Source organism: Perca flavescens, chromosome 14 (genome assembly GCF_004354835.1).
Source record: "Perca flavescens isolate YP-PL-M2 chromosome 14, PFLA_1.0, whole genome shotgun sequence".
Lineage (NCBI taxonomy): Eukaryota > Metazoa > Chordata > Actinopteri > Perciformes > Percidae > Perca > Perca flavescens.
The window spans coordinates 6229461-6242602 of NC_041344.1; the positions used below are offsets into that span (position 1 = coordinate 6229461).

General features: G+C 41.4%; 1 protein-coding gene across 1 annotated transcript; it reads right to left on the bottom strand.

Moving 5' to 3' along the window:
• Nucleotides 1-6496: 6496 nt before the first annotated feature.
• Nucleotides 6497-12799, bottom strand: LOC114568261 (cytochrome c oxidase subunit 6B1). The gene is made up of 4 exons (XM_028597745.1): nt 12692-12799; nt 11232-11355; nt 7644-7744; nt 6497-6650 (listed from the first exon to the last, which is right to left on the bottom strand). The coding sequence occupies exons 2-4, from the start codon at nt 11335-11337 to the stop codon at nt 6597-6599; spliced, it is 261 nt and encodes an 86-aa protein (XP_028453546.1). The 5' UTR covers nt 11338-11355; nt 12692-12799; the 3' UTR covers nt 6497-6596.
• Nucleotides 12800-13142: the final 343 nt, after the last annotated feature.

The following is a 13142-nucleotide window of genomic DNA, read 5'->3' on the forward strand; positions in this document are numbered from 1 at the left end:
CGGTCATGTTTGTGATTTTCCTTCCCATTGAATTTGGGCTTAAAGGTGCTCTAAGTGATGTTGGGTGAATTCACTTCTTGTTGAGGTTTGAAGTATCGTCAAACAAAAAGGAGGCTAGCTAGCTCGCCCTCCCTCCTCCTCATCCCATCCCCTCCCCCCCTTTCACACACTAACCCTCCAACCTCCACCCCCAAGTCCTTATTGTCAGTTCTTGGCTGGAATGCTGGAACACTGTTTGTTATGTTTGGTGGTGCAGGTTGGCCAGTTTGTTATTGTTGGCGTTTGTGGAGCCTGGGCTGTCTATGTTTATTTTTACAGTGTGTTCAGGGGACAGGCAGCTCGCGGATAGTGAGGAGATGTTTGCTGTATGTGACAAAAAATGTTGTAGCCTAAAAACAAATGCGTAACATCACCTTTAAGAACAGTTTTTATTTTACCACAAACTTTCCAAAAGTCTATGAGTAATGGTGTTAAATAATCATGATTTCAATATTGACCAAACTAATTGTGATTATTTTTTGGGGCATTTATTTAACAGGAGAGCTTAGACTTGAAAGGGGAGAGAGAGGGGGGGTGACATGCAGCAAAGGGGCTGCAAGTCGGAATTGAACCAGTGGGCACTGCGGCGAGGACGATGCCTCTGTACATAGGGCGCACGCTCTACCAGGTGAGCTACCCAGGCGCCCCACTAATTGTGATTATTTTCCATAATGGAGCACAAACTTAGCATCAGTCTTTGCTTGTGCGCAAACTGGACTTTTAAGGCATTGCTAACATCACTTTTAAGTCACATTTCGAGTCAAAATAAAGGCTAAAATGTTTGCTGATCTCATGAAAGATTGTTCTTCACAGCACTAATTCTCCAGAGATGGTCGTCCTGATTTTGATCAATCAATCAAATATCCAGTCTCCATCTACGGCCCCATCTACTTTTTCTCCATGTATAATCTTCATTTTCTTCCGCTAATCCTATTGAGACCAGGCTATCTTTTGCAAGAGAGACCTAGACGGACGAATACATAAAACAAGCATAACCAGACAAATAAAGGCACATGTAGCCACTAAGACCCTAGCCAGACATCACAAAAGCACATGCAGCATCAGAGACAATCACAGGTTATCACTAAACAGATTTGATATCTCACATCTACTTCTACTTCTAATTTGATTTTCTACAGTTCCTTTCAGCAAACCCCAGAGGAAGAGTGTGTCTGTTGGCTAACATACGTGCAAAAGAGAGTGTAAAGTGTGTGTTTTCAATATTGAAGAGGCGTCTTGTAGCTGCATTGCATTCTGGTCTATTTTCTGCTACTGCAACTTTAGAAACGACAGCCTAAGTCTTTCCGAATAATGAGTTTGCTATCAAACCTTGATTTCCGCCGTTCCAAATATCTGAAAAAGTTGTTATTTTAATCTGTGTTTGGAGAAGAAATGCGAGTTTTGAGCCGATACTTTCTCCCAAATTCCAACATTACGTTACTAACCCTCCATCCCCATTTTAAATCAAACCTAATTTTCAACAAATGGAGAATAAAAAAAATGAAATAGATCTTCTCTGTCTCTTGTTTCGAGGACATTTTTTCCTCCTCATGAATACAAAACAAAAAGCCATGCACACCTCTGTTTCTCACACTCAGTTAGTCGACCGATACTACTGAACACAGACCTACGCACAATATCAAAGAAAAGCAAGCATGCACGCTTAAAAAAAAAAAAAAAAAAAAACTCATCACAAAGATAAAGGCTACAGCCCATGCATGATGTGTCTCCCATGGACACTTAACACACTCCTGCAGTGTTCCTGGATGACTCACACCACACAGCTCTCACTTTATATATAGAAACACTCCTTACACATGCACCACTACACCACTGATCTCTGAGTTGTAAAGACCCCCTCCCCAACCCCCTTTTAATGTCATTTTGAACGTTATTCTACTTTGCTAACTGTGCATATTTCACATCATCTTGGTCAATCACGATAGGGGGCACTGAATTATGTAACTAGAAAAGACACCAAGGAGTCTGAGAACTTACAGTACTTTAATGAAGAGGCACAGGGCCATTAAAACAAAGGCGAGGTGGCTTCACAAATGAAATCGGATAGGTGAAAAGCAGACATTTCCAAAATGCGGTAGGCCATCAATAACTTTTGAAAAATAGAGATTTAGGCATATGCGATTTTGACAAGCACTATTTTCTGAAAATGCGTCAGAATCTTTTTTTCCGAATGATCTCGGCACTGGATTCTGGGTTTTTAGTTTCACGATGCTGTGATATTCCTGGAGCATAACTCCGATTAAAACTTCAAATTAAAAAAAATTTAATTAATTATAGCGCCCTTTTGGTGGGTCTCAACAGAAACTGAGAAGAAAGAAAATCACTTGCCTGGCCTTCCATCTTCTGACGTCTAGCTGGATGAAAGTTCTTTTTTTTTTCTCCAACTGAAGGATGCAGAAAGGAGGAGATCTTCAGGTGGTGGTAAAAAAAGGCTTTGCAGAACCCGCCCGCCGGCGCTACGAGCTGCGGGAAAAGGAGCACACCTCTTTAGGCGCTGTCCGCGGTACCAGCCTGGCTCCGGCAGGCAGGACGCGACCGCTTTCCCGTCCCGTCCCGTCCCCATCACTAACCACACACTAATTCACTAATTCACACATGGAGATAATTATACAGTACAGGGAATACAATGGAGATGCATATTTTTCCGGTAACCTCTTTCTCCCTCTGTGATGTCGGTCAAACTGGAGCTAGCAGTAGATGTTTCACAAAATAACCCCCCCTTAAAAAACCCAAATCCGTGCAAAAGCAGCCCAAACCAGACAATAAAGTGTCACTCACCTGTCGTGTTTACCGGCCCGGACCAAAAAGATGACCCTCGGTGAGCTGCGGCAGTTTTATTTTTCAGCCGGTGCCTCCCTCCTTTTCTCTTGGAATTCGTCTCATACGTGAGATTGCGAGGAGAAGCGCACGTAGCCGCACGCAGATGTTTTCATTATTTCTTTTTCGTCTACTCCATCAACCTATGAAAAACTGGCATGCTGCGAGGCCGTGACGTGGCCACGCCCCTCCGCTTCTACGTGCAGAAATCCGTGACTCTTGTGCATCATCACCGCGTCCCGTGAGGGCGAGGCGACCATGTCCTATTATGGTCGCAGCCTTTTTTTTTATTCTGTTAGGCCTACTTCAGCTTAGCGGACACAAAGCGTGGGCGCATGCGCGCTAGGGTGCTTCCTGAGGACCGTGAGGGGATAATTATTATGACCACCCCCCCCTCCTCTCCCTCCGCTCCATCCCTCGTGCTCGCCTTCCCATGATGCCTCTCGCGGGCGACCTTGACAGTAGCTGCTGGGTGACTGTTGCTGATGCTGCAGATGCGGATGCAAAGCGATCCGTTACTGAGGCAACGTGTCAGATGATGCTTCAGTTGTAGAAATGATTACTTTTTTAAACCTTTTTTTTTCTTCCTGTATTTGCAGACATTGATAGTTTGTGAACAGCCAGCACACGGGCCAACTGTCCATATGAATGTGAAATCAACTCAGCTATATCAAAATGATGCACACGACGCAGTTGTCCCAGTCTTATGATGTGCTCGTGACACGGAGACTTTAACAAGTCAGCTGATGGTGCATCATGGAGGTTTGTGTAAAAATGATGCATTGAATTTAGCATAATCCAGTTGTGACTCTGCAACCGCTTAGCACCTTTCGTGCCTTAGGTTGTTTTCTAAACAGCTGTTTCCAATGTCAAGATTTTTTGTTTTTAAACTTCTGCTTTTTACACTTCTGGTTAGATGCTAAACTGCATTTAATTCTGCACAATAAAGTTGAATCTAATCTATTTTACGGTTTTTGTTACAAAGGTGGTGTCCCAGTTTTGGGTTACTAGAATGCAATTATTGATTATGTCTCAATGTAGCGAGAGCTGTGGTGGTGGGCGGGGCGAAGCCAGATCCAGAATAGCTCAATGAGGGAGAAATAATACATGTTGTGTATGTTCTGAATTTTTATGTGGAAAAAAAAAACAAAGTGTTAACTAGATATTAATCATGACACAAAATGTGTCTGAAATGGGACACTTTTCCCTTCATACAGTACCAGTCCAAAGTTTGGACACACTGTGGCCTGGTTAGCTCAGTTGGTAGCGCGGGCGCACATATGTAGAAGTTTACTCCTCGACGCAGCGGTCGCGAGTTTGACTCTGACCTGCGGCCATATGCTGCATGTCATTCTCCCTCTGTCCCCTTTCATGTCTTCATCTGTCCCGTGAAAATAAAGGCCTAAAAATGTGTGGAGACGCTTTCCCATTCAAGTGGAAGAGAAAGCGTGTCTAAACCCTTGACTGGCACTGTACATTTGTACTTTATGGAAGTTTTGCCATTCTGTTTCACCATATTGTAATTGTACTTTTTAAATCTTTCAAATTCAATTTGTTCTCAAACAAATGGGAGATTTTTGTTTAAGCTACATACATTTAATTAACTCGATTTACATTTTTAATTTCTCCCCCTTAAAGTGTAACTCTCGCCAAAATGAAACCTAGGGTCTGTTTGTGAATGCACCCGAGTCAAACTTTCGTTTAAAAGCATATTTAGGATGGAAGTGCCACTTTTAAGATTTGCCGTATTCTCGTTTTTTTTCGGTCAAATGGCCTTTTGAATGGGAGTGATAGGGGCACTTTTATTCTAGCCTCAAAATAGCTATATTTAAAACACTGAGAAGGCTCGACACAACATGAGACTTTGTTCATAGTATCACCAGGGGCTCTACACCTTAACACAAGTGTTGACAAAGTTGTTTGTGTTCACAGAGTTTACTAAAAAGAAAGGTTTTGAACAACTCACCATAGCTCTTGTTGTTTCTGGCCGCTACCCCCTCGGCAGTCAAAACGAGTCGATATTCGAATCATTCTTATATGAGGTTCCTTTTTCAACTGCAAGGTCAATATTGTTTTTCACTAACGACAAAACAACGAATTATTCGTGCATTTATACGGAGCTAAGCTTTAGGAGCTTTCCGTCTTTACTCTCCTCCCTCTTACGTTGCATTCAGAAATCGATTGTTTTTGACTGACAAAATGGCTGCGGCCGGAAACAACAAGAGTTACGGTGAGTTGTTCAAAACCCTTTCTTTTTAGTAAACTCTGGGTACAAAAACAATGTTGTCAATGCTTTCGTTAAGGTGTAGAACCCCTGGTGATACTATGAACAAAGTTTCATGTTGTGTCAAGCCTTCTTAGTGTTTTAAAAATAGCTATTTTGAGGCTAGCATAAAAGTGCCCCTATCACTCCCACTCAAAAGGCCATTTGATGGAAAAACAAAAATACGGTAAATCTTAAAAGTGGCGCCTACGTCCTAAATATGCTTTTAAACGAAGGTTTGACTCGGGCACATTCACAAAAAGACCCTAGGTTGCATTTTGGCGAGAGTTACGCTTAAATGCCCATGTTTGCCATCTTCCATCTCACATTTTTGGTATCTAAAAAGCTAAATCTGCCAAAATCTATTCGTCAGATTCTTCACTTTGTTTTTACTTTTCAACAAATTACATTTTACACGTTAAAGGCCAAATGTGTTAGAAATTTCTCCCATCTAGCGTTGAGATCATATATCGCAATCAACTCTCTCTCGCCACGCAGTTCAAAGTACGTATTACAGCTACGGTAGCCTTCACGCTTCAAAAAGCCGGTCTCTTGCTCTTTTTAATATCCTTTTACTTTTTCTGGGCGAAGAAGGCTCCTGTTCCTGAAATTTGGATTTTGATTATGTGTGGTCCTCCGTGTTTCCTTCTTCAAACTTGCCGTGGCCGGGAAGCTACGATACCCATTAGCAGCATTAGCAGCACCTGTGAGTTGATCATGTGACAGCAAAAACACGAAGCAGTGTGTCCTGTATGTCCCTTACCCGCTAACGTATTTCAAGATGGCGCGTGAATATGGAGCGTCTACCCCAGTTCAGGTGAATGTAAATGTAAAATTTCAAGCCAATAGGAATACTTGGAATTGACGGTGGTGTTACATATTCATGAAAAAGTTTGTGAACGGGCAACACAGATTTTGATAATGAACAACTAAACAGGTTACACACTGGACATTTAAGATTAAAGAAACAATCTAAAAAAACGAAAAATAGTGTTGTTGTTTCTCCTTACCTGTCTGCCTCGCTGATACCTCTCCTACTTTACCATTTCAGAAATTACATAACTTCCCGTTCCCATACATCTTCATTAGGGTATTTTATATCATAGCAGGCTGCCAGCGTGATAAAAATACATTAATATTTAATATCTTTAAACTCTTGGACCTCTTAAGTGTTACACTGCTGTCATGTTTCAAACGAAGAGCTTCTGAAGATCAATCTCTCGTTTGTAATAGATTTAATGCGCACATTCTATTCTTTAATTTTGTTCATGTTCATGTGCAAGGCTGATGTAAAGGGTCTACACACCAGTTTGAATAGATAATATCAAATACAAAGCAGCACGACTACAGCGAAGGTTCACAGTAACATTGAATAATTTATTTAGTTGCTTCTGTACAGAAAGAGCAGATGTTTCACATTAGGATACCGAGATAAATACAGGAGGAATGTGGCCGTTCAGATCTTTCCGGGAAAAGTTCCCGCCTCCAACTGCTCGTCCCATTTCTGAACCTGCAGTAGAGAAAGAAAGTAAGATAAATAAAGAGACGCTCAAAAAAAGGACAAAGACATCACGCTTAAGGTAACAATTGGAAATTTATTTACATTATCTTAATGCACCAAACATTTCTAGTTTCTAATTTGCAGCTGATCAAATAAAATAAGTGACATTTGTGTAGTTATGGGTGATGATTACAGCAGTTGTTAAAGCTATAGTGCGTAGTTTTGGTCTCCCCCCCATTGAGGAATTCTAAGTAATGACAGCAGCACTGTTGTTGCATCCACCAACATGGCATCATGACTTTGCTTAAACATACACGCCACTTTCCTAAAGCCAAATGGCGTGTTATCTGTACGCATTTTGAGCTTTCCACATGTATATCTAAGCTGTATACAGCTGTATACATACTGTATCTGTAAGGTTTGGTTTAGGAAAAAAGAACATTGGGAAAGGCTTTAGTAACAAAAACACAACGGTGACCAACGTCGCCACCCCAACCAACCTCCCTCGGCGGACTTACGCTCTTTCACAATACGGCGAAAATTCACAAGTAATGTAGGTAAATGGCGGCCGAACGGTGTTGATAAACACGCTAAGAAGCAATTATGCGTCTTGATAACACGCAAAAAACGGCATACGAATTGGCGTGTCATACACACGCCACTTTATGAGATCAGTCTGCATCCACATGATACAAGCCTTCCGGGATTGCGCACCACCCCCCCACCCCTCCTCCACGCAGTTGCTAGTAGCCAAGGAGGACACGGAGGACTAAAAAAACATGATGGACTCTTCAGAAGAGGTAATTGTCTTCACTTCACACCATTTTGTAAACATAGCCATACTGAGAAACACAGAGAGAGTTGTGTGGAGCCGATAGCCTTACTTAGCGTGGTATCCACTCATTTGGCAACGGCTTGAATGTACCGGACGTTCATGACTATAAAAAATGTACGCACTAAAGCTTTAAAAGATGAAAACAGTCAGTATGTGATGTAACGTACCCAGCTCATGGGGCAAAGGCTCTTGTAGACCCTCTGGTACCAATCACAGGGAGCCGTGTCCTGGTCTTTGGCGGACAGAGCTTTGTTACATCTGTGGAAATCTGCAGAGAACACATGGCGGAAGAAGAAATGTCAAAAGCAGGAAGTAAACAGCCGGCAGTGATCCCGGACGCTTATTTACGAATCCTGCTATGGCCACGCAAAGACCCGCCCGTATGAAGCAGCTCGATTGGTTGGGGTTAGGCATTGACCTCGAGTGGTTAAGGTTAGGATAGCCGATTGGTCAGGGGGTAGGACCTGATCAAATGGGGTTACGTTACCTTGCGTAAGCATGGACGCCTGGCCAATAGTAATCCAATAGTGTGTGAATGCTATTGAAGGGCGGGTCTTGGCGTGGCCACAGTAGGATTCGTAAATACGCATCCCGGACGGGATATATTTTTCCCACTATGGCCATGCCGAGACCCGCCCATCATGGCTAGGCGTCCATGCTTATGCAAGGTAACGTAACCAGATTTGTACAGGTCCTATCCCCTGACCAATCGGCTATCCTAACCTTAACCACTCGAGGTCAAATGCCTAACCCCAACTAATCGACCACTATGGCGACGACAAGTGGGTCTTGGCGTGGACATAGTGGGATTCGTAATTTTGCGTCACGGACAGGGCTGCAAATCAGAGGGAGCCATTAGTCTGAAGCAGCTTAAAGTCCGAAGAATCAACACTTTCTATAACTTAAATACAGTTGCTAGGACTCTTTAATTCCATATGAAATATTCAGTCAGTTGATTAAAAAAAACAAATACACTTTGAGGATACAACTACTTGAATTAACAACATACTTTGGGTTGCGATCATGCCCGTTTGTGAAACTACACAGACTGACTGAATTCCAAAGCGCTGCCTATAGCTACTTTTACTTTGAAAATCAGCAGGAAGAGGATGACAATAAATGAGTGAGCAAACTCTTTATGACGTCACTCTATAAAAAAGAAAACCTCAAAGAAAATCCCTTAAATTTGAATAAAGTGAGTGTTTTTTTATTTCAAGATTATGCTACAGCAGAAGCAATGCTTGGTTCTACCAGACTCTCGTAGATTTCATTACTACAGAGAGTCTGACCACTCTCCATTGACAAGTGTTAACTTCCTTGAAGGCGGGTACTCTGTTGAAGTTTAAAACTATTGGATCTGCCCAGAGCCACTCTGGATCTGCCAGAACCAATCGCTAACGTTTGGTCGTGACGTTGACTTAGAATTGCTAGCGTTCGCCTTAGCCAACTCCTTCACCACTAACGGGGCAAGCTGGAAAACTGGAAAACTTTTCTCGAACCCCGTGGAGAGGAGAGGCCACAACATCATGGCCACCAACACAACTCAGTAAAGATTGTTCTTGCTCGGGCTTTAACTTCTGGATATTCGTCAGCGTTGCCACAACGGACTGAATGGCTTCGCTCGCATCTTTCTCCGTCGCCATTACGGAACTACAACTCAAACTAGCGCACAACCTCAACGCCATCGTTCTCAGCCATCTGTTCGCTGATTGGACCGGTAAAGATTTGGCCGGAGAAAACCCAAGAATATACCGCAAACCCAGACGGAGTACTAAAGAAAAATGATAATTGAATGGAAGTACGTAGGAGGGCGGAGCCAGGCTAGTAACGCTCTGGAGTTACTGGAATTGTTTGCATCAAACGATTAGGAAACAATCCTCTGCCACTGGAATCTAACTCTACAAATAGTATATTACTAAAAGTATTAGTGTAGCCTAATCTTTATCTGCAACTTTGCAGAAATACTGGGTTTAAACAGAATGAATAGAAAAAAAAAAAAAAAAAAAAAAAGCTGTGGAGCATTCAAATGTTGATTTAGAATTCAAATACAGTACAGGCCAAAAGTTTGGACACACCTTCTCATTCAATGTGTTTCTTTATTTTCATGACTGTTTACATTGTAGATTCTCACTGAAGGCATCAAAACTATGAATGAACACATATGGAATTATGTACTTAACAAAAAAGTGTGAAATAACTGAAAAAATGTCTTATATTTTAGATTCTTCAAAGTAGCCACCCTTTGCTTTTTTTGATAACTCTGCAAACCCTTGGTGTTCTCTCAATGCGCTTCATGAGGTAGTCACCTGAAATGGTTTTACCTTCACAGGTGTGCTTTGTCAGGGTTAATTAGTGGAATTTGTTCCCTTATTAATAAAAAAGCAAAGGGTGGCTACTTTGAAGAATCTAAAATATAAGACATGTTTTCAGTTATTTCACACTTTTTTGTTAAGTACATAATTCCATATGTGTTCATTCATAGTTTTGATGCCTTCAGTGAGAATCTACAATGTAAATAGTCATGAAAATAAAAAGGAAACGCATTTGAATGAGAAGGTGTGTCCAAACTTTTGGCCTGTACTGTATTAACGTTATGAATGAAGCTTCAAACTATTTAGCACAGCCCTAGAAAGGAAGCTGAGATACAGCCACTACCAGATCTTCAAAACAGGAGCTGTGTCTGATAAAACAGAGAGAAACAAACAGTACAAATATGGATTTGGAGGAAGCGGAGACAAAAATAGAATCGTAAGCCCTCGTCAGTTGGCTGCTGTAAACATCATACTGACCTTTGACAAAGCAGGAACATGTTAAATGTATTCAGTCTTGTTCTTTGTGTTTTCAATATGAAATAACGCAGAGTCCCAGCAGCTGCAGCGGGACCGGTTCACGTAGGCCTCAACACGGCTCTGATTTCAATACTGACCTCCGGACATTTTAACTTGAACAAATGTGAAATGTTTTGGTAGGTGTTGAGCAGGATTTGCACCGGTTGTAAAGTCTCTTAGCCTCACCACATTACAAAAAAAAATAAGATTATTATTATTATTTTTTTTTTTACACAACTCAAACATATTCACTTTACTGTCACAAAGGAGTGAAGACACTAGAAAATATTCACATTGAAGGAGCTGGAATCAGAGAATTTCTAAAATGACTCCAACCGATTATCAAAATAGTTGCAGATTAATTTAATAGTTGACAACTAATCGATTCATCTTTGCAGCTCTTGACACAAGAAAACATGCGGATACTGTTAACATTCTACACGAGTAAAATCAAGAAACCTGAAGAAATACAACCTGAAGGATCACATCCTCGTGTTGTCCTCCAGTGTCAAAATGATCAATTTTCTTTTGCATTTTTTGTTAATATTTTCCGCGCTTACACTTACACCAACTTGTTACCACTATTTTTAAACTCATTTTTGGATTTTATAGTCAATAAACATGTATCCTTTATGAAATTTTATCTTATTTTAGAGTTTAAAAAAATGCAAAAAGTATACATTATTACGACCAGGGGATGTTTTAGTCAAAAATTGATTAAAACACCCAAAAGTCAATGATAGTATTGAACTAATCCTTACTTTTACTTGTGAAGAGCGTTTCATGGAACCATCTGTGTTACTTTTGGGCAACTTGGTTGAAAGAAACCCCTATTTCCGATATTAAAAACGGGTTAAATTTGACCCGAGGACAACACAAGGGTTAACAGAGCTAAGAGGGGGGAAGTAAATCGGTTGTCTTGTTTACCCAGATAGTTCTGGAAACAGTTGCGGGTCTGGTTGGTGTTGGGGAAGCGGGCGTCGAATGGAGCCGTCCTGTAGTTCTTGATCTTCTCATCGATCTGGTCAGACATCTTCAAGCTGCTGGATTTCTGCAGAGGACCAATCCAATCCCAAATCCAAATTTATTTACGGAGCACATTTAAAAACAACAGTTGACCAAAGTGCTGTACAATCAGAAAAACATAGAAAGAACACAATGAACACGAAACGACAAAAGGACAACAGTATAATAGCAAAACGATAGTAATATCGAAAGGCAGCTATTGAAATGTGTTAAAACCCTGAGAATAAAAATAGGTTTTTAGACAGGATTTAACAACAGACAGTGTAGGAGCCAGAATATGGTTTCAGCAGGTTGGAGAGATAGGTTGGAGCTAGCCCAGTAAGTGCTTTGTACGTAAACAATACTATCTTTAAATCAATTCTACAGGGAGCCAATGAAGGAAGGCCAGTACGGGGGTTAATGTGTGATCTCGCCTATGTGCTCCTGTTAAAAGATGAGCTGCAGACCAACCGCAGGGTTCTACATTTACTTTAATTCGTCCACCAGCCAAATGCCTAGTACATGTTTAAATTCTACCAGCCACTCAGTAGATTGCCATTGTCTTTTAGGCTGCTGAGTGAAGCAAATCTACCAGCCACTTGCATATGTTACCAGCATTTGGCTGGTGGATGGTGCTAATTTTGAACCCTGACTAACAGGGTGTGAGCCACTGAGATCATAATGTAACAGTAGAAAGACAGTGGGCCATATTTATTAGACATGACAAAAAGACAGTGAGTCTGCAGAACAAGAGAGGACATGTTTTTCACCCAAAACAAACTGTCAAGGGCAGAGGATAGCACTGAGCACCAATTGGTAAACTTTATCATTTGCATTGCTTTTAAACCACATCTTGGTTAAAACTGTGTCGGCTGCCGAATTTACCAGCTGACTCTACGGACTAGTAAGATACCTTTAATTGTGCTCTACGAGATATGCATTTAGCACAAAAGGCTGAAAATGTTAAAAAAGACTGGAAAAAACAAATGGAGTTCCAATGCAATGTGAAGCATGTTTGGCTAACGTTAGCCTCGAGTCTGTAATCATTCAGTGACAGCGACTGTTTCAAGCTAACAATTAGCTTGTGAATAACAACCTCAATGCTGGTTCGGAAATCCCTAGTATTAAAAATAACAACACGCGTTACAATTTCAAGCCCGTTCACTGACGTAAACCTTTAGAGATAAATATAGGCAAATTAACGTTAAGCCTGGTCAGGTGTCACTGAACGTTTGCTAATAATTTACTGGACGCCTTTTTACACTGAACCTGTTTGCCAGAGATAAACACATAAATGACTGAATACATATACTTTCAAAAACATTAACTAACAACGTACTGATGAGGCAGAAAGCATGTCATTCTTAAGAAAAACTGTTCACCTTTCACAGAGAAATTCCGCTATGATCTTAACGCCCGGTGTCCTTTGGTCTGAAGGGCTACTCACTCGCAGGGCATGCCGGGAAACATGAATGACGCTTGAAGTCATGTTTAAGAAAACACCGCCCCCTGGTGGACACTTTGAGGAGGTACAATTACAAACAGCAGCAAAGGATGATGCAGGACCTATACATCCATCTTTTTTTTCCCACGCCAAGACCCGCCCTCAATAGCTACTATTGGCTAGGCGTCTATGCTTACGTAAGGTAACGTAACCTGATTTGTTCAGGTCCTATCCCCTGACCAATCGGTTATCCTAACCTTAACCACTCGAGGTCAAATGCCTAACCCCAACCAATCGACCACTATGGCCACGCCAAGTGGGTCTTGGCCTTTTTTATATGTCAATGGTCTTGGCGTGGCCATAGTGGGATTCGTAATTTTGCATACGGC